Source organism: Polyergus mexicanus, unplaced genomic scaffold, assembly GCF_030449975.1.
Source record: "Polyergus mexicanus isolate NDT 795.1 unplaced genomic scaffold, iyPolMexi1.0 SCAF_3, whole genome shotgun sequence".
In the NCBI taxonomy this organism is placed as follows: domain Eukaryota; kingdom Metazoa; phylum Arthropoda; class Insecta; order Hymenoptera; family Formicidae; genus Polyergus; species Polyergus mexicanus.
In genome coordinates, this window is record NW_027223323.1 from 11,467,038 (window position 1) to 11,494,045 (window position 27,008).

Consider the following 27,008-nt stretch of genomic DNA (forward strand, 5'->3'; position numbering starts at 1 on the left):
TATATATTTATATGAAAGATCCCCCTTAATTTTCGATAAAGCATCATCTCCTAAAATTTTTCGCACTTATTTAGAATCACCCTGTATATCTTGGTTTCTAAATATTTAAAAGACGCAGAAATGCTTAAATGACATCACTAACAATTTGTACTCATTTCTGGATATCTTTTATACACTCTGCGGATTATGTTTAAGAATTCCGTGTTATCAATAAAAATTAATGAATCAAATTAAATATTGAATACACGAGGAAATTCGGTGCCAAGATTACTCCGTCATCGATCGCATATGTAATAAGCGACGAACGGTCAACGAAAATAACTGCGGCATTGAATGGACGATAAGAAGTTTAAACGGCGAAAAAAGAAGGAAAAGTTGAAACGATAAGATGAAATGCTGGAAGAGTGTTATCGATTTATTTTGGAGAAGGTTATACAATATATTTTCATCCGTCTCTGAAGAAGATCGCTTCCCATAGAGTTACACACCGATGCTATACATCTAAAGTGCCTAAAATATTATTTACTTGTTTTGAATAATTCGTTTATTTAATAATTTCATTAAATTGAATTATTTCTAACGAGTTTTTTATTTAATTTATAAAAAAATATTATGCCTTTCTTTCACTTTCTTTTTTTCCATAGACTTCCGGCCTCAGGAATTATGTTTATCGAGAGATCCCAGATAAGATAGTTTTGAATATTTTACCAATTCGTAAGTTTGAAAAGAGCAATCAAAGTCAGCGGGGTATATATATAAACGCATCGCTGCGCATAAATCTTCAAGGATGCGGTCGAGTGCCGATTATATTTCTCGAGCATGTCGGAAAAACTGGCTCGAGGTCAATGGCGGTTTTCGGTGAAAATTTGCCGGCACACATTTCTCCCTTGCGCGTTCACTACTAATACTTTGACTGCTCCATTATCCTGGCAATATCCGGCGCAGCATGCGCTTCTGAAAATCGGGTCGGCGCCGGGACTGATCTGGGCGCCCCTCGTCGAGGGAGCAAATTGACAAATTGGGCCAATCAGGTACGAATGTACCGCCAATCGTGGCAAACAGCGGCGTATTTTTTACTCCCTCGTGCGCACTTAATCTTTCGCCCTGGGAATATAATCCTTCAAGCAAGCTAATGACAATAATAACATATTTCAGATTGGTTTTAATTAAAGTCGCTTCGCAACTTGCGATTGAAGAACATACATTATAATTGATCGTAGATTAAAGAGGTACACTGCTTTTTATTTACATTTTCATTTTATTACATATAATACTCTATAATTTACGAAATTTTTATTCGCCATTTAGTTCCCAAAATTTTTATTTTGCTGAGAATATTTTTAATATTTATTTGAAAAAACGTCGAGATATTTTAAATACTAGCTTTAAGCCCGCGTTACGCGCGGAAGTACGTTTTTTTTGCAAGAGAGGAAAAAAATAAAGGTGTGGTGGGGTAATGTGGAACTCTCACCCATTAAAAACCGTCTCTGTACACGACTTCCTTAAGCCAAAACTAACAATCTTTTTCCTTTTTGCGACATAGCAATCTAAAGACCAATTTAACATTATATAGTTCAGTATCTATGTGTATCAGTCAAAATCACATAGTAGCCATCCCTTGGCTACTAATCCCCCAAAAATCCTTGGAATAAAGTGTGTGGGTGCATGGATGGGTGGGTGGGGGTGTAAAACTAAAAACAAAACGCATAATAGCCATCCCTGAAAAATTAGCATAATTTTGGTACCAATTTCGAAAAAATCGGTCCATAAATGTGAAACATAATGTGTGGGTGCGTGGGTGGGTGGGTGTGGGTGTGGGTGTAAAACTAAAAAGAAACCACATAGTAGCTATCCCCAAAAAATTAGCAAAATTTTCGTACCAATTTCGAGAAAATCGGTCCATAAATGTGGAAGTAGTTCGCGGTCAGACAGACAGACAGATAGACGTCAGCGACTTATATATGTAGATAAATACTACAAAGTTATAAAAAATAGCTTTCGATAATTTCTCTTGGAAAAAATATAATAATTCCTAATTTATGAAAAAGAATATATGTATTAATTTTATTTTTATTAAAGTTATTTGAAAATTAACATACAATATACTCTGTGAATAACTACAATTTACATTTATATGCAAATGATGTGAAATAATATTTATGTGCTCGATAGTTGGAAGGGGAATGTTAGAATTCCACCAATTGTATAAAACTCTTTCAAGGTTTGCAATTTGTAAATAGAACGCATTTACAGGCCTATGTTTGCACAATATATTTTTATCGATGCAATTAAGAAAATAATATAATACATTTTTGACTAAAATAATTTCGTGCAACACAGTTTGTCTAAGATGCATTATCGCAATGAAAACAGCATAGAGATATGGTCGCGCGCGGCATTTTTTAATCATAGACTATTTAATGCCGCGCAGTGATAAGCGATGCAATAAAAATGTCGCGCCGGTCACACGACGGTCGCTATCATTCCACGGCATCGTTACCGAGTTGTCTACGCTTTATCGATTTTCCTCGACCTTGTGCCACGCGGCGAAGGCATGAATTACCTCGATACACTTTTTTGCACTTCTGTTCTCTCTCTCTCTCTCTCTCCCTCTATCTTTCTTTCTTTCTCTTCATACATGCATTATATACCTGTATCCAGCACACAAGTATACGCGACGGATTTACGTTTTCAATTAATTTCAATGTGTTTAGAATGTTCCAAAACGTCGAAAAATCATATTCCTAAAAAATGTCTGTATGTATGTATATATGTATGTATGTATGTATGTGTGTATGTATGTATGTATGTATGCATGTACGCAATGTATTGTACAATCTTTAACTTCCGCAATATTTAAGATATCGAGTTAAATTTTTTTACATGGATAGAGTATCATTCAAGGATGGTTGGTATTGAATTTGGTGAGAATCGATGAAAAGATTCATTTTTTTATAAAATTTTTAATTTTTTGAGAAATGTCTGTATACATTGTAACTTTCGCAAATTTTGAGATATCAGGTTAAATCTTTTTAGACGGATAAAGTATTATTAAAGGATGGATGTTACTGAATTTGGTGAGTATCGGTAAAAGGGTTTATATTTTTTATAAAATTTTGAAATTTTTGAGAAATGTCTGTACACGCTGTAACTTTCGGAAAATTTGAGATATCGGATTAAATTTTTTTTATATGAATAGAGTATTATTAAAGGATGGTTGGTACTGAATTTGATGAGTATCGGTGAAAGGGTTTACTTTTTATAAAATTTTGAATTTTTTGAAAAATGTCTGTACACGCTGTAGCTTTCGGAAAATTTGAGATATCGGATTTAATTTTTTCACATAATCTATAACGATTATATAAAAATAAAAAAGTGTGTAAATTAGAAAATAGCATATTGCTTCTTTATCTTTTTATTTCGTTCACAAAGCTTCCTCTATGAGGAAGCAAAAATTGAAAAAACCGCATGCTTAAAGCATCTTAAGCTTTGTAAAATAAAATAAAATGATGAGGAAGCAACGTGCAAGTTTCTAATTTGCACAACTCTACTTGTTTACACAATTTGTTCTTATATTTAGATAGATAAAAATAATTATATTTTTTTAGATTGCTTTATCAAAATAAAAATATTGTAACTATATTTGTTTGATTCAAGATTAATTTTTACTTTTTTCTTAGCAAGATAATCTTTACTTTCTTCTTGACATGCTAAGATATTTTGTTAAACAAAAATCGTAAATGGCTATTTTACTGGATCATCCTTGGTTGCATTCTTTATGTACACATCAGGCTATTTCTTTCCGCTCACGAGTTTCACGTAAAACTTGCGAAGCTGCGATATAACGAGGCCAAGATCTTGAGTGTCACGAGCAAATCTTTATCTACTTGTTCGTTAACGATCTCGTTTTCGACGTTCCATTTTTCAGAAAAAAAATCGTCGAAGTGTGACATGTATTCTGGGCATTAATTCTACAACTGCAAATAAATTTCGTTCAAAAATCAACGTTTAGAAAATTGTGATTTTTGAAAAAGCTGTAATTAGAGGCTGATCTTCAAGTAGGAGCTGCATAAAACACAGGAACGTGAATATCGAGTTATAACGAGAACATTCGAAACTCGTTATATCTCTAGAGATGCGCGTGAAAATGTCATGATCCGTTTAACGATTGAATGCCTCGTAATGGCACCGCTAATTGCTGACTTCAAAATTGCCATCGCGATAATAAAAAGAGCTGAAATGCTCATCATTGCTTCATACAAAATATTCATCGTATATTTCTGTCGTTGCTTTTTACGAAACAAGAAGGAAAAATTGCGTGAAAACGAATGTTCACAAATGCTCGTAAAAATAACGTATAGAACACAAAACGTTCAACAATTTTATTAACGATTTCGTTATTCTTTCCACACGCGATTATTTCATTATATCTTTTTCATTTTATTAATAAATAGAAAGAAGTGTTGAGCGATTTATGAATTTCTACAATATACAGTAAAAGCAATTTAATATTATTTACAGAGTTGTATATCAATATCTGCTTCTCAACGTGTTCTTATTACTTTCGTAATTATCATTCACTATTTATTCATTTTTATTCGCTCATATTCACGCTATAAGACAACGCGACTAAAAAGATTATATGCTCGCATTTTTTTTTTTCAAAAATATGTTTCTTATGTCAGTGACAATCGATTTTCATCGTCGAGTTACGCGATCATATTTGCGAGCCATAGCGGTTGAGAATTTCTCCAACGAGATAAAAACCCTCCGTAATAACCCTCCTCCTCATCATGTTGCGTAACGTCAAGCGTTTTGAAAATCAATTTGAAAATTGCTACTACTGTGTGTTGAAAAATGCACGGAGAGACGATACGCTCGCTAAACTGTGAACGCGTGTTTTTCGAGAAAAGCTGAATTTATAGAAAATTTTGACAAAACGAGAAAGAGTGAAATGTTCTTGGTCTATAGTCTATAATGTATCATCAAATCACGCTATTTCTTATTATACTAATTAACTTGATATATTATAATAATTAATATCTTTTCTTCACATCTCTTCTTTTTTTATCGTTTTTTTCGAATTATAATCATATAAAATAATTGTGAAATACAAATATAAGTCACTAGTATAGTCTTCAATTTTTAAATAATGATTAACTAGAAAAGATGAAAACTGAATTAAGTTTAGTGATGTAAATTCTTAATAATAAAGTCTGATCCAGCAATCCACGATTAAAATTGCAAAGAGAATCATTTACACATCGACGATGCTATTGTGTGACATCATCGTTTTAGAGATTAACTGTCGTACCGTTTAACATCCATTGTCGCGTTTACACGTCTGAATGTAAGTAGCGTAACCGTGAGACTAAGCAGACTATGAGAATCGGCAATAGGATAAGACATGTTTACAATTAACTCGATCGACTCTCCGTCCAAACTCGTTATTTTGTTGAAATATCGATGTTCGCCGTTCAGCAACGCTTTATTGCTCGCTCTATCAAACGATTACAAGCTTAAACAAATATCCAAGTTAACTTTCCAGCCGTGTGTTTGTTCTGGATGTAGATCGATTATAGAAAAAATTAGAAAAAAGACGCGGAATATTCCCACTTTGAAAAATCATCTCGCCTACTTATAGTTAAAAGATTAAAAGCAAAAAAGAGAAGAAGGAAAACATCAAATGTTTGTAAAGTGCATAATATATGCCTAATCAGAGTGCTTAGAAAAATATATACTCTGCTATGTCAAAACTTACAAGTAAAATAATATTGGATAAACAATCGTTCGTTTACATTTGTTTATAATTCGCTCTATCTTCTTCCCCAATCTATATACCTCTTGTCAGAAAATGGTGACTTCTCTACATATATCTACAATGTCCGCTTTTTTATGGTTTTCCGCAGACGTATGAGACCTACAGTTTAAAGCGCCAGTTCCAAACGGTTTAGATTCTCTTGGCAAAATACTCTCGGTGGTTTGCCATTGCCTTTCGAGAGGTGGCGATCGAATATATTCGACGTTTCTGGCTGGATTTGAACCCGAGTCCTTCAGCACAGAGAGGAGACGCACAACTCTCTGTGCCACGATCGCACACTTTGCTCTATACTATGCAGACTAAATAATTTAGCGAGTGACTTAACATCGCATCGAACATTTTTATATACATTTTTCTATAGTAGCCAGAGATAGTGATTCGTCATCAAATATGTGCGAAAGAAAAATCGATTACAAATTCGTCGAAGGATCAATCCATCATTAAAATTTGATGCGATAAAAGTGTTTCGTATCATTGGCACCTATCTACTAACAGTTCTAATACGTTCAAATGTGATTTTAACTAAACTTTCAACACTTCTTATTAAAGGATTTGAAGGATTAATCGAGATTAACGACGAGGTCAAATTGAAAATTCAACGACAAGACGCGAAGTGGCGCTCGTTCCGCGCGAGAGATAATTCAGAGAGTTACTTCTGGATAGGGTTAATCCAAGGGGATTCGCCGCTATTGTTCCCGATGGCCCGCATTTACATATCGTTGTTCGTACAATGCCGGCCCCGACCTCCGATCTAAACGCGAAACGTAAGGTAGTAAACGAGCTTACGCTGTGAAGTATCCGCGATAAGAGCTTAGTTATCCGTTGTACATACATAACCGTTGATCTTTGAGTTTAATGTTCTGAAATCGATATTATGATGCGCTAAGTTGATTTATGACGCATATTATCATTATTGAAACATTAGCGCATTAGACATCTGCACAATAATTAAACGTATTGCGACATAATTATTAGGCAAGCTGCATTTAAAATTAATAAATAAATTATAAAATTTTTTCAACAATAAATTTAACAATTATTTTAAAATAAAAACTTCCGCGAATAAAATTTATTTCTAAGAATCTTTATTTTTCGAGAATTTGATACAATAGTGATATAAGTTTGCCTGAAACCGAATAGTTACTATATTTAACCGTTGAATTGAATATATAAAGGACATTTGAATCCCCTTCCACGTAGACAGTCTTCGCGTTCGTATATTGAATATCAGATAGATCGGCGGATAAATCAACATTCGAACTATTATCGTTATTCGGGAGAGCTTGTGCCAAAGTTATTATTTTGGCTGTTTGATCTTATTGTTAGAGAGGAAACGGCGAATATTTCCTTCCTTCATAAGCTGGCTTATCCACCATCGCTAATCCTTATCTTTGGATTTGCCACTCTTGGCATCACCTGCACGTGATCTAAACCGAGAAATCCAGGTGGATAAAAATAGATAGAGCAATCATCGCGAGCGAGCGGGATTTTCCGTTGCAGGTGTGCAATAAAGAGGCGCTCGCGCTTGAAAAGGCGACGCAAAACAACCTTCCTGTGCCAAATTCGCGTGAGCGACGGAAAAAATAATAGAAAAAGACACATCGTGCCGAAATATCAATTAATGTCAAACCGATTATAACGCCTCGTTTGTCACACGTCATCGATATAGATCAATTAATCGCATCACGCGATTAAGGGATTCCTCTACGTCGCCATAGCATTCGATGTCAATTTGTAAAACTCCAGTGTGATCTAGCGATCGCAATTATTTCAAAGGTAAAATCTTTTTTAAAGTTTCTTACCGATTTTGAAGAATTTGATTATTCATTTTCTTTTCGTCTCTCTCTCTCTCTTTTCTTATAAAAAAGAGGAAATTATTTCAAGAAAAAAAAAATATATATATAGAAAAGGATTTTTTCCGAGAAAGAATGTGCAATTTAGATTATTGTTACCTCAGCATGCACTTAATTTCTTTGCATTTAATTGATTCGACCTTTCTTTCTGCGGTATATTTTAAGCCGCGATTAACATAGCATAGCACACTTCGCATCGATTATTTCTACAAACAATTCATGAACAGCAACGCGATGCAAGATTTATATCTAGTGTTCAATCTATTTAAAGACCGTCTATTTTCCTCTCAAGGATCACGCGTCTATTACAAAGCGTTTCACGCCGTATTATGCGGAATTTGCATACATTAAATATACGCGAGCGTAATAATAACCACGTTCTCTTAGAATTATCTAATCGTTAACTTCAAGATTACGATATTATCGCGCATCATCGACGTAAACAGTGTAAAAAAAAAGAGAGAGAAAAAAATTACAATATCAATGACTTGCGTCAATATTTATTAATACTTTGATCGATTATCGCTCGTTTAGATAAATATATTAATGATGAATTTTCGAGCACAAGAGTTTCAGACAAAATTGATTTTGCTGAGTAAATCATACATCGATACGTTGATAGATGTCCTTTATACATTTGCATTAATATTTATTAATACCATAGAATTATTCTACTAACTTAATAATAATAATAATAATAAATTTATGTTCGAACTTTTGACAATGTAATCCGTTCAGACGAGATTAACTTCGTCGAGTAAATCGTTTTCGAAAAATAAAAAGAAGAAGAAACGAGAGCAATTACTTGCCTTCGACGATCTGCTCCTTCTTCGCCAGAATCAGAGGAATCGCGCCGGAAGCACTCATGGCGTGACACTCTGTGTTGTAGCTCACGTAGATTGTACTTTTACACGTGCACTCACGCACAATAAGGAAATAATACTTTATTATACATCCACAGTTTCCTCAAATGTAGCCTCGGCCACACGGTATCGATTTATCGAATGACAGTTTCTATTTTTGTGCCGGCGCGGATTTCGCACGTAAAAAAAAAAAGAGAGAAATACAAAGAGAAGATTCGCTCTTTTTTCCTCGTTGATTCGCGTCGTGGAGTAACGCCGATTAAATTCTCAGCAGATTTTCGATCTTAAAACATGGAAAATCATTCCGATTGATCGTACAATTAATTCTGTAAACATTTACGCGTCTGAACGATTCAGTAGAAAGCGGCATCGATAGTCAGACAGATTCGATCCCAACAATTCTGTATACAGCGATCGGCGATAAATTGGAAAAAATCGAACAAATAACATTTAATTTGAGTATCCTTTAAGAGATATGGTATTTCCATTTCTCATTTACTCAAACTTGAAATCACATTGTAGTCGACAATCAAAGTTTAAGATTAAAATATATTTATCTGTAACTACAAAATTTGCCCAAAAATTATATTTCCAGATTTTTTAATTAATTATGAATATAATATTATAATCGTTCAGATAAATTCGTATATAATATTGGAAGATCACAGACGTCGTTTCTCAATTTTTTATATAATACCGCCCGAAAATGCAAATAAGATTTTGATTGCGCAGTACTAAATTGAATACTCAATTCGTTAATGCTCGATGAATACGATCAAGTCTTTACGAGTTGATAAAATTTCATTTCTTGCAACATTAATAAATACATATCGTCCAAAAAGTTCGAAAAATAAAACAGCAATTGATGTGGAAAAATAAAAATAAAAACCTCATTCGGCATAAAGCAAAGGAAACTAAATAGATAAAGAATCGCAAATAAACAAACAGAAACTATCTATCTCAATAAAAATTATCTAAATGAAAAATAGGCAACTGACGAAATAAAAGTATTTAAAATAAGCGAGGTACATGTGTATCGTACTTATAGGCCGCCATTCATTCGTTCAATTTTTATCTTTTACCGTTTTATCTGCTTGATTAAAAGAGCGTAATGCCGGTATACGTAATACTCGTTGCAAGCGATGTAGCATTATGGGAAGAGAAAAAAAAAGAGAAAGTAATTAACGCACAGCGTGTTCTTTACGTTCTCCGCTATTTCTATATTACATTAACGATCGATAAAGTCTAACGCTCATGTAGCATGTATCATATCATGTAAATCATGTATATACTCGTATATACAGGGTGTTTCATTTTAATTGCCCCAGGCAAATATCTCGAAAAATATGAAAGATATGGAAAAACGTTTCAGACAAAAGTTGCATGGGGGCCACATGATAAAAATATGGACTTGACCTTGAGTGACCTTTTCAAGGTCGTTGATGTTTTCTTAAATGGAATCCCCCATTTTTAATGCATATTCTTGTAGCTTATCTCGAGAGCTTTTCAAAACATTATAATAAAGTATTTTTTCACTAAGTATTTTTCGAGTTATTTTATATTTTAATCTGACATATTTTGATATAAAAAATAAAATATCTCGCAAAATATTTAGTTTTCGGCAATCTTACCGTAATACTTTTATGTACAGAATAATGAGACGAATCAATTAGTATAAAAAAAATAATTGTTTTTAAGAAAAAGTATGTAATTGTTTACAATGCATTTTTTTAAACAATTATATTTTTTTTACACTAATTGGTTTGTCTCAATAAAAGTATATAATAAATGTATAGTTTTTGTTCTGTACATAAAAGTATTACGGTAAGATTATCGAAAACTAAATATTTTACGTGATATTTTATTTTTTACATCAAAATATGTCATATTAAGATATAAAATAACTCAAAAAGTACTTAATAAAAAAAATACTTTATTATAGTGTTTTGAAAAGCTTTCGAGATAAGCTATAAAAATATGCAATAAAAAATGGGGATTCCATTTAAAATTTTAAAGTTACCTCTCGCCCCCTTTAGTAGGGGAGCGGGGGCAATTTTATGTTTACGTAGTTAGAAAGGCCTCTCGAAAACATAAAACTTTCTCATAAACAATTTTTTGATTTGACAAATATTTTTAAAGTTATTAGCTTGTAACACTTTACGTGGACCACCCTGTATATATATATATATATTGTATGGCGAGAGAGTTGAGGTGAGAAAGAGGGGTGAGAAGGGGAGAGGAAGAGGGGGGATAAACAACAAGTGTTCATAATGCCATTGACGTCATGACTTTCGACTTTGGAAACGAGAAGATCGTCCAGTTTAATTAACAGTAATTAGAACTCGCGATGATGCGAGGTATGTACACAAAACTTGAAAGTATCGCGTGTCATGAAGCATTACATTTTATTCATCGAATATTTTCTTTTTCACAAACATTTTGTTTCCCTCGCCCGTAATTGAGTAGTACCGTACCCTTTTTTACGCCTCTCGTCACGCGAACGACGATAAAATTTTCTTGCAACTTTAATTGTAATATATTTATATATTCTGACGTTTACCTACAATTTTACGATTCATTCATTTGTATACGTGAAAAAATACTTTGATTTTAGCCCGCGATATATTTAGTACACGTTATGTCACGCGTATAATCGCGCAATCCAATGAGAGAAAAACGTGCAATATAAATGGCGGATATCGCGTAGGCCGACATTGAGTCTTATTTCGGTTCCGTTGATCGTTTTCATTCGCTTACGTGTAACATCGATCCCGTATGTGACACTGTACAAATGAGTTCTCACACGTGTGCCTCCTGTTTCTCTCTCTTTCTCTTTCGTTCTCGCTCTTTTCCTCTCGATTTCCGAACGAAGTCGAGGTGAAAAACGTTGCCGTACGACGGACAAATCAAAAAGTCTCGTGGTTGGTACTGAAAATTGACAGCGACACCTCCCTCCCGGATGATGAATGGCGGATAAAACGATTCGTGAGTTCGGAACATCGAAAGCAGAGCCGTTTTGCCGTCACCCGGTGAATTATGATCCCCACAGAAACGTGTTTCATCGTTATTTGCAGACATATTGCACGATTCCATTAGCATAATGTAGTAATAACAATTGCACGACAAAGCTTGCATTGTCAAAGCCGACAGATGTTAATAAAAACAGCAATACAAGTGAAAGAACGATAAAAAGAAAGGTTGATGATTCGTCAAGAATAAAAAATCCTCAACGAATAATATCGGTAACAAAAGTAGAAGTAGTAATAATAAAGACAAAGATCAAATTCATGGAAAATTTATAAATTAACATACATTTGCGTATGTGCAACAAGTCATTGTAGTAGGTTGCATTGTGCCACGTTTGTTGTTATGTGCATTACATATCTGAAGATAAATTGTTATCGTTTAAAGGAGGACTATCGTGATTTATGATTGATTAACCGATTACGTCTATTTAAATATTTATTTCTCAATCTCTACTTTTTCTATGTAAATAATTAATTCTCAAGATATGTTCTCGATGTTCCTCTCTATCTTATATTCTATAAAACCTTATCATAATTTATCATTTTCTATTATTTTTTATTATTATATTATACTATTTTTTATCAAATGATCAGATAATCAGTTTAAAAGTTATAATAATAATACCATCACTCGAGAACGTAATAGACGATTATTTTTAATTATTATTGTAACATAACCACATCATTGTGTAATTTTTTCGCGACTGGATAAAATAAGATCAGCATAATTCATATTTCATAGTATATTCTTTTTAATTTTGATATTATTGTGTTGTGTTAGCTTTTAATCCTGGCAAAATTATCTCTGTATTGCGCTCTCTCTCTCTCTCTCTCTCTCTTTTCATTTGTCCTACTTTCATCTAATAATTTAACTAATACATCTTAAATAATAATATTAAGCTTTTTTAAGCAAAAACTTGATGAACTTTTACGTTAAAAGAGCTCTTCCAAAAAATTCTCGATTATTGCGATAGCGATTATTTGCGAATCATCTTTCTGTCACAAACAAACGATTTATCCTGTAAAGGAGTTCTTGAATTCGCAAAATATTCGAGACGACTTCCAAACTCCTTTTCAGGATCTATAACAGATCGTCTGTCGAGGATCCTGGAAAGGCGGCCTAGTTGTACCCGGATAGGCTCAGAATGGATCGATGAAGCCGCTGTCTCTTCTGCTTTCGATGTCACGTGATCTTCCAAGGATCGTTTCGACAATCTGCTTGGATCGAGTTTCGATTGAAATAATTGCTCGTTCAAAAATATCAGTTCAAGAATTTTTACACAACTTTCTCTGTCGATGCCGCATGATCTTCTCGGTTAAAAATCGGGTCATTCTATGTATGTGAACTTTCAGAAATATCTTTCAAGGTAAAATTTACGATAAAAGCTTTCAGATATCATTTTTGTCAATGTTCTATGAAAATTATGCAATTTTTCTTAATAATGATAAGATAAAAAATTTTTTTCCCCTTTGAATTAAAATAATCAGATTTTTTGATAAAAGCATATCTTATAATGCACTCCATGATATTATAATCTATTCAATGAGAGAGATATTATAATCCACCATAAGGACATGTCGATAATCCTGGCCGGAAAGAAAACTATCGCAAAAAGGCAGCCTTCCATTTAATAATTATCGCTGTATGAAAATCATTAAAAATGATTCAGAAATGTAATTGATATAAAATATAGAAAATTATGTGCTTGCCTCTCTACGATAAAATGTAGACTGAAAATACAAAATAATTTGGATGCCAAGAACATTTTTCATATTTTCTGCTTTCTCTTATTTTACCCAATTTTATTATTTAATCTTCTTATACTTTTTTGAGGTTACACTATATCCTCTTATATTTCATTTATACTTTTATATTTTCTCTAGAATATAACTAATGAGCGAGTAAATTTAAATATATTATATAGAATTGTTAACTACTTTTCCTCATTTTTATACTTCAATATAATAGGATTTACATACATATGCACAATACACACATATATATTTCTATTTTTACATTTATCAAGTTATATTATAACGTATTCTCTAATATATGAGAGATTTCCTTTTAGCTTATTATAGAAATTTTTTTCTCTCAAAATTACATCATTTTGCATTTTAGTCTACAAACACTTTTGTCCGCCAAGATATTCGACTTATTTGAAACATTTTTCTGTCGGTATCGAGCAAGACATCCGAGACATTCGTCGGAAAAAAAAAGTCGAAAATCACCTTCGCGCCACGATCAGAAAGAATCGAACATTATTATTTTTCCTCGCAACGTTTAAAGGTACACTCCTTTCTCTCACGTTGTTATCTCGACGCTTGACACCTCACGACGATCTATATTCGCCCGCAACCGGCATAGATCACTTTCGATCCGGCGAATGTCGCCCTCGGGCGGGACGACTTCCGAGAGCGTTCCGGGCGAGAATAGACAAAAGTAGAAAGAGTCAAAGAAGAGAAGGCGAAGTTAGAGACAGACACAGAGAGGTGTTTTATCTCTCTCTCTTCGAAGAGAGTATCGCGACGTCGTAGCGCGACGAGAACCAGAACGGATTATCAGACGAGCGTTTAGAAACGACGACGCGACAAGCAAGATCGACACACACACAAGTGGTTTTTCGCGTTCCGCGTCGGGTGTCTCAGGGGTTGGCCTCTGCCCCACTCACCTGGTAGCCGCGTAGGGTGCGCACCTACTACTACCCGACTAGAGGTAGGCTACCACCCGCCAGCGACCGACCCACTCACCCATCCACCCGTCACCCACTCTGTCACCCCACTGCTCGATTCGCTAACGCGACGAGAGAGTTAAGCTCTCTTCGACTGTAGATACGTTAAGCGCCGTTTACAATAAGATTTTAAGTCCTAAGCCTTAAGAAATTGACTAATCACAGTCGGGTATTCTCCTCATACTTGAATATGATTGGTCAATTTCTTAAGGCTTAGGGCTTAAAATCTCTATTGTAGACGTCGCTTTAGGTACACACGTGCATGCATGTGCATATATATATATATATATATATATATATATATTGTATATATCTGTGCGCGCAGCATATATATCGGCTACATGTACGTGCCAGATACGATCTGCGAGTGTTTAACGTGTTCTGCTGCCATTTGGCAAGGCAAACTATCGTCGCGGTCTGGTCGCTGAATCCGAGCCGATGGCGCACCTGTTAACCTCCGGAGAATAAGAAGCTAGAGATTTTTAGTGAAACGGGGCGAAAAAAAGCAGTTGTAATAGCAATTATACCTTTATTTATGTCCGCAATCTATTACGGGATGTTGACTTATCAGCGGGCTTTAGTGCAGAGAGAACGATATTTCTTCGTGAAAATAATTTCGTTTTTCTATGGAAATTTAAGTAAACACATCACACATTTTTTTGTAAAATACACTTTTTAATGTTCTTAATAAAGAGATTATTAATATGTGGTGTAAGATATATTTGTTTTTTTTTTTTTTTTTTTTACTTTTCTATCAATGCTTCTTCACACTTCTTAAATTATCCTAAAAATAGAAAAAATGTCAGATGGAAATAAAATTATGGCAAAATTAATGGAACATTGAAATAACTTGTTCCCGGAAAATGTTGGATGAGATTTGATATCTCGAATGCGGCGGCATTACATCTCCCCTTTTCCTACGGAAAGATGTGCTGGTTCCACGATATGACACATATAGTCGCTGTGCGTATATCGCATAGATAGCTCTTAATTTAACGGCGCCTCGCCGATAATTGCAACCCAAGTTTCCGAGGGGTAGGTCACTAGTAGTTATAGTGTACAAAAATTACCCTTGATACGGATTACCTTTAAATTACCTCAGATTACTTAAGATTATCTTAGATTACCTCAGATTGAGGTTACCTTAAGGGACTACATACACCCAGCGGTAGGAAAAATAGGGGGAAATTTGACAATTTTTTTTTATAAAAAAAATTTTCTTATTAAAAAATCTCTAGCTACATCTTAAAGTAGGTCCTTAATGTATATTTGGTAAAATTTTCATTAATAAATATTGAAAAATGTACCGTGGTGGCGTCATTTCCTGGAAGCTGTTTGACGATGCGGTAACCATTGTAGCTCCTCCAATTTTTATCTGAAATCAAAAACCAAAAAATCTTCTTAAAGTATATAAAAAAAGGAAGTTTTTGTCGTAGTCGATTTTTTAAATTGTGATTTTTCGAAAAATGGCGGCCATTTGAATGCAAAGATATAATTTTTAATCTGATACCTTTTCAAATGGCCGCCATTTTTTGAAAAATCAGAATTTTAAAAATCCACTACAATAACTTCCTTTTTTTATATATTTTAAGAAATTTTTTTGGCTTTTGATTTCAGATAAAAATTAGAGGAGCTACAATGGTTACCGCTTCGTCGAACAGCTTTCAGGAGATGACGTTTCCACGGCACATTTTTCAATATTTATTAATGAAAATTTTACCAAATATACATTAAAGGACCTACTTTAAGATGTAGCTACAGATTTCTTAATAAAAAAAATTTTCTTATGAAAAAAAATTGTCAAATTTCCCCCTATTTTTCCTACCGCTAAGTGTATATGTATAGCTCCTTAAGAGCCAACTTCACATAGGTCCTTAAAAATACTTAAAATTACCTACAGATTATTTGATATTACCTTTAGATTACTTAGATTTCCTATTAGATTACCCAAGATTATCTGAGAATGCTAAAGATTATTTAGAATTATCCAAAATTACCTTAGATTGCCCAAAATTTCCTTTGGATTGCCGCTGAATTACTTAGCCCTTGTACAAAAATTACCTCAGTGACCAACCCCTCGCAAGTTTCCTTTCGCTTGACAATGTGCTTCAGCCAGAGCAAATATTACAATCCACAACACTTGCTGCCTGCTTAACCATCCCGTTTGATTACGATTATCTACTCCACTTTATAAAGCGAACTTCGTGCATCGGACAATCATTGACGATTATATGTGATTGATATAATTACCGAAGTGTATCCTCTTTTGAAACAAATAAAGATCACAAAAAAGAAAAAAAAATTGCGATCCTTCCCAAGCATTTAAATTAATGCAGTCTTATTTCTGTGTTATTATTTAGTTTATTCAGGTAAAAGGGCGCGAAATATTTAGCATTTTTATTTTAATTCTGAAAAATAAATCAGTTTATTCAATTTATATATGTTTTTTTTCACTTTATCTTTTAAAATTTTGAGGCCCGATAAATGTCAAGTTGTGTATCAATAATCGACACACAACATTTATGTAAATGATAGAAAAATTTATCAGCGTTGAACGGCTCAATATTTCGCTGAAATTTGATTATAAATTGATAACGCAATGAGAGAGAAGCAATGATCGTTATAAAATAATATCGATAGTAATTTGTAATGCGCGATCACCGTCAAGCTTCCGATAATTTTATACGTTCGTTTAATTTGTAACCATTCTTCGTTATCGCTTCTGATAGAGTGGGTAACTAGTAATTATACATGATTGATGTCCCGAAATGAACGATGAGATTCGATTAATATAAAACCATTCTCATGATTTTGACGCATTCCTTTATATTTTTATATCAATCCTTCATCTTCGTTCATTCGAAACTTCCGTTTGCGCATAAAACGATCTTTCATTACTACTGCATCGAGGCATAAATTTCCTATTATCGCCGTCTGCATCATATCCAATACTCTACCATCAAAAAAGAAACGAGGAATTGTTTCGAATATATCCAAACTAACGTCTGGCTTTGAATTAATTAACATCGACAGTTATTAATTAATATTAGTCAATTAATTTTGACAATTAATTTAATCAAAAGGCTTTGCCGACATCGTTGTTGATATAAAATTAATTATTCCCACAGACGTTTACAATTAGGCAAGTTAGAGAGCTCGGGCTCCGAATGGGAACAATTTTTTCACGTCCGCTCGAAAACAAGTTGAATCTCACGTGGTGTCACGCGATTAAAATCAAGGCTTCTGGAAGGCTTCTCATCCATCCTTTGATCCTCGAATCTCGGCATCCCCAAAGAAAGACGTAGGTGAATTGCATGCTGGCCGTCAGTTAACAATCGAGGCCTCCACCGCATCCACAAATAAGACGATTGCTGTACATAGCGGGCATGCAGTAAGGTCACAGACAATGAACCTTATTTCCAGTTCAGGGTCTGACTTGGTCGAAGACGACGACGACGACGACGACGCGATGGATTATTAGCGTCACGCTCTTGGTGCCGCTGCGATTGGAATGGAAAACGATCGATCTCGTCGAGATCGAATGGCGCGATTATATACATCGTCATTTGCATCGCGTGTGCTATAGTCGCATCCCACGTGTCGGTTTCCCCGAGTACAATTCAGTATGAATCTTCTTCACGTTCAATGGTATAGATTATACAATAAACGTATACAGGGTGTCCTAGACCACCCGTACACCCCTTTTCTTTCAAAAACTAAGTATTTTAGAGAAAAACGTTTTCAACAAAAATTGTATGGTTTTGAAGGGAACATAAGATGGTGTCATTGGTTTGACCTTGGATGGCATTGTTAAGGTCAAGTCAAGGACACCTTTAATTTCTTAAATGGAACCCCCTATTTTGCATTACATATTCTTGTAGCTTATCTCGAGAACTTTCCAAAACACTATAATAAAGTATTTTTTCATTAAGTACTTTTTGAGTTATTTTATATTTTAATCTGACATATTTTGATATAAAAAATAAAGAATTTCGTAAAATATTCAGTTTTCAATAATCTTACCATAATACTTTTATGTACAGAATAATGAGACAAATCAATTAGTGCCAGAAGAAACAAATAATTATTTTAAAAAATACATTGTAAATAATTTTTTTAAAAACAATTATTTTTTTATACTAATTGATTTCTCTCGTTATTCTGTACCTAAAAGTATTACGGTAAGATTATCGAAAACTGAATATTTTACGAAATATTTTATTTTTTATGTGAAAATATGTCAGATTAAAATATAAAATAACTCAAAAAATACTTTATGAAAAAATACCTTATTATAGTGTTTTGGAAAGCTCTCGACATAAGCTATAAGAATATGCAATAAAAAATAGGGAGTTGCATTTAAGAAATTAAAGGTGTCCTTGACTTGACCTTAACGATGCCATACAAGGTCAAACCAATAACACCATCTTTCCCCTCAACCATACAATTTTTGTTCAAAACGTTTTTCTCTAAAATGCTTAGTTTTTGAAAGAAAAGGGGTGTACGGGTGGTCTAGGACACCCTGTACAAGATACTTAGGAACAAATTTCTTATTTAAATTGAAAATTTCCGTCAGAAATAAGAAATCCTTAAGTTTCTCAAAGAATCGGAGATGTAAATTTGGTCGAGGGAAAAATTTTATAACAGGATTCAGCTAACAGATTCTTCGATTCCAATGAGAAGAGTTTGAAACTCTGAGCTAAAGTATCGGCACCGTTTCTCTCTTACATATATTATAGAATCGCGAGTTATTGCATGCGAACATATAAAATTCATCGTACTTTATCGTTTTCCACAAAATAAAAATCAATAATGATAAATAACAAATAAGATAATTCTTCGAAAATATTACAAATTTAATAAATCTATCTGACATACAGATACATAGAACACGAGAGAACTGCGCACGTCGCGTGGCGTGTCACGCGGAATTAAATGCTGCTGTTGATAATCAGATTTGAATATTGCATTGCGACAGCGTGAACCAGCAAAGTGGAATCGCGATCAATTCACGTTTGTGGATCTCGCGCGATAACGTGACGGACCTTGCGAAGGTCTAGGATAGAAATTGCGTGCTGTATTCCAGTTAATCGACGGGGGCCTATATTCGCTCGCAAACACGCGTACGAGAGAGATTGCCTACACCCTATACACTCGAATAAGGTCGCAGACAATGAACTTCGCATTCGTTACCTTCAGTCTTCGTGCAAACGAGAGCGAAGTAGATACTGTTATCTGCGATCGAGAAAATACGTAATTGGAAATACCTCTCCCGCTTCGTACGAAATTATTTCGAGAACGAGAAGACAGAAGGGATGAAGAATGTCAAACGAGAGCGCCACGCCCCTTCCCCCGCTCCCCCCTCCCCCTCCTTCCACACTTTCTTTCCTTTGACATTTTTACTTTATTACTTTCAGTTTATCTTGCATATCATCCATCCGACATCGCTAATGGCTTATCGTTCTAAGTGCTGTTACGCAAAGGAAACGATGAGTCCTCGATAACCGAGAAATGATCTATCTCAATTTTATTATTTTCATGTTAACATTCTACGTTCCATTTTCTGTTTGACAATAACAAAAAACGTAATAAAAAGAAGATTAAATCGAGATTTCTCGATGAATTTACCATACAAATCTATTTAATTAAATGATTTTAATAGAAGAATTTAATATTTTAATTTTAGATTCACATGCAACAATTTTACTAATATAAATAAAATGATCATTGAGACTGTTGGATAAAGTTCCGAATAGGTGAACCCTCCGATTTTTTTGAAACTACACTATTTTTTGTATTTTTTAACGCTGATTACGAATATGATAATGAAAATTTGCGACAAGGTCATTTTCAAGGTCAAAACTCAAAAAAACTGAAAAAATATAACTTTTTAGACATTATTTCAATAAATATTGATGTAAGAAAAAAATGTTTCAAATAAAAGTTGCAGTTCTTAAAAAAATACATCATTTATGTTCTATAAATTTTTTGCGTAAAACTGATAGTTTTCGAAAAAAAATTAGATAAGAAAAACCCTCTCAAACATCAATATGTTCTTCGTTCTCAGCCGAACCCGGAGTCAACGACAAGGACATGACGAAGAACTGACTCCATTTTTTCTTTTTATAATTTTTATATTTTTTTATAATTTTGCAATTTTTTATAAAGTTGCAAACCCATGTGGAACCTCGCTTCGCGTGGAAAAGTGTATGCGTGGAAACAGTGGGTTCCGCCCCCCTGCGGGGGACTCCACTACCGAAAAACTAGACAAATAGGTTTGCGTGGAACCTCGCTCTACGTGGAAAGTTGTAAACCCATGTGGAATCGTATATGTACTGCAAAGTACATGCTTAGATGGGAGAACAGATATAAGATTTAGATTCCATCGTTTTTGTTGAAAACTATCACTCGTACGGTAAAAATTAATAAGACAAAATGTTTTTCTCTGTAAGATCTAAAAGTTTTATGGGTTTTTCATGATTTTCACTATGAAAATGAGAAATGCACCAATTTTCACTACGATATTCGTAATCAGTGCATCAAAATACGTAAGAATACTGAGTTTCAAAAAAATCAGAGATGAGCACTTTTCGGAACTTCACCTGCCGTTTTTAGTCTTTAACATCGATTTTCTCGAAAACTTTCAGTTTTACGCAAAAAATTTATACAACATAAATGATGTATTTTTACAAGAACTACAACTTTTATTTGAAACATTTTGTTCTTACATCAATATTTATCGAAATAATATCTAAAAAGTTATATTTTTTCAATTTTTTTGTTTTGACCTTGAAAATGACCTTGTCGCAAATTTTCATTATCATATTCGTAATCAGCGTTAAAAAATACAAAAAATAGTGTAGTTTCAAAAAAATCGGAAGGTTCACCTATTCGGAACTCCACCCAGACTGTTTAAAACTATTATAAGAAAACTTGAAATGAATTTAGATTCATCCATATATGTTCTGGGCTTATCAAATTATTTTAATCTGCATTTATATGTATTCTAACAACGTGATATTTTAATATTACACGATCTGTCTTCATAATAATTTTAAAATAATTTCCCTAGTCTTGACAGGTTTAAGATTGGCATACCGACAGTCTTATTAATTGAATTAATTCGCGCAAAATCAGGGAAATATGATTACATGCATCTTGTACACCATAATTAATAACATAGCTCGAGATTAAAAAATTAATAAGCTTCTTTCTTTGCAAGAATTTCCTTCGCGGAGCTTAAAAAGAATCGCGAAAAGTATGTATAATAAGAAATAAAAAAAGTAAGTAAATATCGAAATGAAAAAAAAAAAGGAAAATCAAGAAAAAGCGAAGAATACGTTAGAAAGGAAATCGCGTATGCAATACGGTTTGTATCGTGTATTATTTTCTGCGGAAAAAGCGGAAGATAAGAATATTTCATCCGTCAGCAGGATATTAAATGTCGAAAAAGCTCAGAAATTATCCTGCAGAAAACGCACTTGCGTGCATTATCGAAAGAATAAAATCGCTCTCTTACACGACGAAAAATCTACGTTGTGCAATATCAACTTATTATTAATCTCATGTTCGCGAGTTCTGTTTTCTCGGCAAAGTAAAACGATTCGACTCGACGGAATGACGGAAATGCATCATTCTTCTTGAAAGTTGCGTCACCCCGTTTGACTTTTTCATCATAAAGAATGACAAGTCCGGTGAGAAAGAACGAATTATCTGAGAGTTGCTGAGATGAAATACTGGATGATATATGTTGCTGAGTACGTGTATATTTGACAAAGTGTGTGCCGTAGGATTGGGCAAACTTGAGATGATAATTCAACGAATTTGTCTTGAAAATGTATAAGACATAAGTATATTAAATTTGACAAAAGAGAAATAGCACATGATTTACGCATAAAAAAAAGAAAAATAAACAAAAATAGCGCGTCTCTTTATTCGTACGACACAGTTTCTATTTTTTCTTACAAACTCATTTAGCAATATTGCCTATTACAATTTATGTTGCAATGTTTATGATGATGTCGCACATATTAATTGCATATATTATCAATGTGTTTTGTGTTTGCGTAATTATTTTACAAATAATTATAAGTAACTATATTATTTATAATTCCTTAAAGAATTTCCGAATGTACATTGACAATGACATGACAATGACCAAAATCAATGCTGTTACTATCTGTACTATTATTTTTTGTTATTTTGTGGCAGTTAGGCAAATTAATATTCCTTTAATCTTTCGATTAAATGATCGTAATTAATTATCGAATATACTATAATATATGTGAGATTCAGTGAAACGACAAGCGGGCACAAGAATGAAGCCCATCAATCAGCTAGTAACAAATTTGCACTGTTACAGCTTAATGCTAAAACACAGAGGGCTTCACTTAGGAATCATCTATCGAAATAAGCCAGTTATCGAATTAACTGCATCGAGTTTCACGAAATGCGTTCGAGTATGCGATTTAGACGGGCATACCGGATGAGCATTTTTATAGATATCGAAAAAAAGTATGCCTTTCAAAGTTATTATTTACTGTTAATTTTATGTACAAATCTTGAATCTTGGAAAGAATGAATAAACAATTTTTTTAAGGCATATACATATTATTTTATATACAGGGTGTCCTAGACCACCCGTACACACCTTTTCTTTCAAAAACTAAGCATTTTAGAAAAAAACGTTCTGAACAAAAATTGTATGGTTTTAAGGGGAACATAAAATGATGTCATTGGTTTGACCTTGGATGGCATCGTTAAGGTCAAGTCAAGGACACCTTTAATTTCTTAGATAGAACCCCCTATTTTTTATTGCATATTCTTATAGCTTATGTCGAAAGCTTTCCAAAATACTATAATAAAGTATTTTTCCATAAAGTATTTTTTGAGTTATTTTATATTTTAATCTGACATATTTTCACATAAAAAATAAAATATTTCGTAAAATATTCAGTTTTCGATAATCTTACCGTAATACTTTTATGTACAGAACAACGAGACAAATCAATTAGTATAAAAAAATAATTGTTTTTAAGAAAATTATTTACAATATTTTTTTAAATAATTATTTCTTTTTTTGGCACTAATTGATTTGTCTCATTATTCTGTACATAAAAGTATTACGGTAAGATTATTGAAAACTGAATATTTTACGAAATATTTTATTTTTTATATCAAAATATGTTAGATTAAAATATAAAATAACTCAAAAAGTACTTAATGAAAAAATACCTTATTATAGTGTTTTGGAAAACTCTCGACATAAGCTACAAGAATATGTAATGAAAAATAGGGGGTTCCATTTAGGAAATTTAAGGTATTCTTGACTTGACCTTAACGATGCCATCCAAAGTCAAACCAATGACACCATCTTATGTTCCCCTCAAAACCATACAATTTTTGTTGAAAACGTTTTTCTCTAAAATGCTTAGTTTTTGAAAAAAAGGGGTGTACGGGTGGTCTAGGACACCCTGTATATAATTTAATTATCTTGGTTAAATTTTTCTATTCCTCTCCTAATAATTTTAAAACTCTTGCTCTGTCTTATATTACATATATTTTTATCACATCGTGTTCATGAGAATGAGCCTATACCATTCGCAATCGAAGTGACCCAGGAAAACGCAATAATCAACAGATTATGCATTAACCTTGACTATTATTAAGTGTACTAATCACTCGCGGCATGCGTTTGCAATTGCACAATTAAAACGACAAGTTGTCGTTAATTACTGTTTACCTAACAGTTTACACGATTCGTGTCGCAAGAGAAGCGTTTTTCCCCCATCTACATTCTTTCCAGCTTGTATTTTTCCGCAGTTTTATTCTTTAGATATAATTGTATCTTAAACATCAGAGAACATGCGTGTAGTTAATTTTCTTACATTTCTCTCATAATTGGCAATAAATCTCGTTATATATTTTTTTAAATTTTTTTTCAAAAGATTTATATACCTTATATGTAATAAGTTATATATAACTTATATAACTTATATAACGTATATAATTTATAAAACTTTAAAATATATATATCATAAAATATGTTTTATAAAATATATATATATAAATTATAAAATATATATATTACTTTAACACATAATTATACATATAATTAAAAATGATTAACATTGTATTTTTAATTTGTCATTGTAATTATCAAAATTCTGATTTAATAGATTATCAACGCGTAAAAAGTAATATATGTCACAAAAAATACGATATGAATTACCGTATTATTCTCTTTTTGCAAATTTTAACATTCAACAATGTATAACGACACTTATCGTGCATTTATATGCGCGATTTTCGTCACAATCGGCTTCCGGGTCGGTGCAACGCAAAGCCCGGTTCTGACCCGAATCGTCGATTGTTGTTCGGCCGCGGGCAATAAATTCGCGAATGCGCGGAGGATAGAAACGGGGTCTGTCTCCTCGACCTAGTTTGAAGCCGATTACACGCATGGATTATAAGCGTTTCGCATTTTTCTCGAACGCGTTTTTTTCTCCCGAGAAGACATCACGTCGCGACTTGTAAATTGACGATCTTTTTTGTTGTAAGTGTCGTTCAATAACTTAGGAGAGATAGTGGAAAAATAAGATACACAGTTGAGAACAAATTCCTCCATTTACGCGATAAAAATATCGATGTGGTAAGATTCAAAAATTGTCATATCTTCAATCATCAAATGCGGTTAACCCTGAAATTGGGTGTTCTATTAATCTATATAAGAATTTTCGGTAGATCATAAATTTGAAATTATGTAATATGTCTTCCGATTAAATTAAAATGTCTATCTTTTTTTTTGTTGACTTTTATGTTTATATTATAATTATATTTAAATTTTAAGTCCGTCCATATGGTCTTTCAACGATCCAAATAATTGAAGCCTTTCTTCGCGTTTGCCTCACGCTTGTTGCGCATGAAACTTTAATGCGATTATTGTTAAGTGCTGTGGATTACTTACATGCGCTCGTAGATATCGCTACCAGATGCGCTGCAACTGCGTAACATTCAGTGATTGGTGCGTGATTAGCAAAATTAATAACGTTGTGTTAATTAATTCTTTACGAAGAAATATTGTATTATTTCTAATAAAAGCTAACATTTATGTTATATATACATATACAGGTATATGTATAATACCAAGATTTAATATTTTGTTTTTTGTTCTTGAATATCTTATTCTTTAAAAAAAAGATAAAAAAGTTTATTATTGTTTATCATTATTTATTTTATATTTATTGTTCATCTTAAAGAATTAATTTAAATTAATTAATTGTTCGCTCATTCAATATTATTTCGCAAATGCATTCAATAATATTTTTAACTTCTGAATATTCCCTCTTTCCCAATTTTATTTTATTATTATTTATTATATACAGGGTAGTCCCGAACGTTCCAGTCAGACTTTGAGATCTTATAGGAAATTTAATTTTGAACAAAAAATTTCCTATAAATACTCGAAAAATACTTCCTTAAAAAATTATCGCTCAAAAACCTCTGGTGCAAAGAGCAAAAGGTGAAAAGAAAATGAAATAAAAAGAAAATGGTATTTAATAAATTTCTTGAAAAAACTATAAAAATAAAAAATAAAAATCTTTTTCTTTCATGAAAATAAAATAAATTTTTTTAAACTAAAATAGCACGTAATAGTAGAAAATGAATAAAGATGTGAAAAAACTAACTGTTCTCAAAATGTCCCCCTCTAGCTCCAATACATTTTCGACATCGAGTAATTGCCGAACTAGTCGCTTTATGGATTTCTTCTTGATTCAACTTTAATCGATCTAACAATAAGTAACGAAAGCACTTTTTGTACGTTTGAAACTGGTTATATCAAAATCTATGGAACGTACAACAATCATTTTGACCTCATTTGAGAGATAATTCAATTTTCTACAACTTTTGTTTCGGTACTTTTTGTTAAAAGACGCACATTTTCCATGATATTTGGAGAAATATGTAAAATAATCACGATTTCAGAGGTTTTTGAGCGATAACTTCTTAAGAAAGCATTTTTCGACCCATGTTTATAGAAAATTTTTTGTTCAGAATTAAATTTCCTATAAGATCTCAAAGTCTGGTTGGAACATTCGGGGCCACCCTGTATATGTGTGTTTTTTGTCATTAACGATTATATAGTATTTTCATTCATATTTTATAACTACGTTTTTATTATAGAACGATAATATATCGAGTTTTGTTTTCTTATTAAACAATTATTTAATTTTAATTTTCGTATCTTAAAAATCACAAAATGATCCATCACAGAATTTTCATCAGAAAAGTCTATATAAATTTAACGCCTTCTCGTTACCAGTTTGATGTCAACTTTATCCTCGCATACGAAACTATTTCTCCCTCAATCTAAGACAAACGAACTTTATCGAAAAATATATATGAAAAATATATTCTATGTTAAAATTCATTTATGTATGATTTTTTTATATCACTCAAAATACATAACTTCGTTAAAATATGTATGAGAAAAAATTAGCGCAATTTCGGTTAATAGTTTGTATCTCTTTTCTTCTTCTTATATATTAAATTCTACTATGCGTATGTATGCATTTCTATTAGACTTATGTTAAAGTAAATATAACTATTTCCATGTCGATCTCTAACTTTTTATTTGTGCTAATAATGTTTTCTTATCTATATTTATCAATAAAAGACTAATATTAGAATCTGTGAAATATCCGAACAAGTCG

At 32.7% G+C, this 27,008-nt stretch overlaps 1 protein-coding gene across 5 annotated transcripts in view; it reads right to left on the reverse strand.

The window, feature by feature from the left end:
* Kcc (solute carrier family 12 member kcc) overlaps nt 1–27,008 on the reverse strand; it is a 134,612-nt gene that overhangs the window by 94,354 nt on the left and 13,250 nt on the right. Inside the window, exons 1-2 of one of the 5 annotated variants that reach the window (XM_070293195.1) lie at nt 13,873–14,317; nt 8,484–8,820 (exon numbers count right to left, since the gene is read on the reverse strand). The exons of 1 other annotated variant lie outside the window; for it this stretch is intronic. In XM_070293195.1, the coding sequence (XP_070149296.1) occupies nt 8,484–8,541 (58 nt within the window). In that variant the 5' untranslated portion in view covers nt 8,542–8,820; nt 13,873–14,317. Of the gene's footprint in view, nt 1–8,483; nt 8,821–11,294; nt 11,741–13,795; nt 14,318–27,008 lie in introns of those variants that run through there. 3 more of the 5 variants (XM_070293194.1, XM_070293197.1, XM_070293198.1) reach the window with 3 other exon arrangements.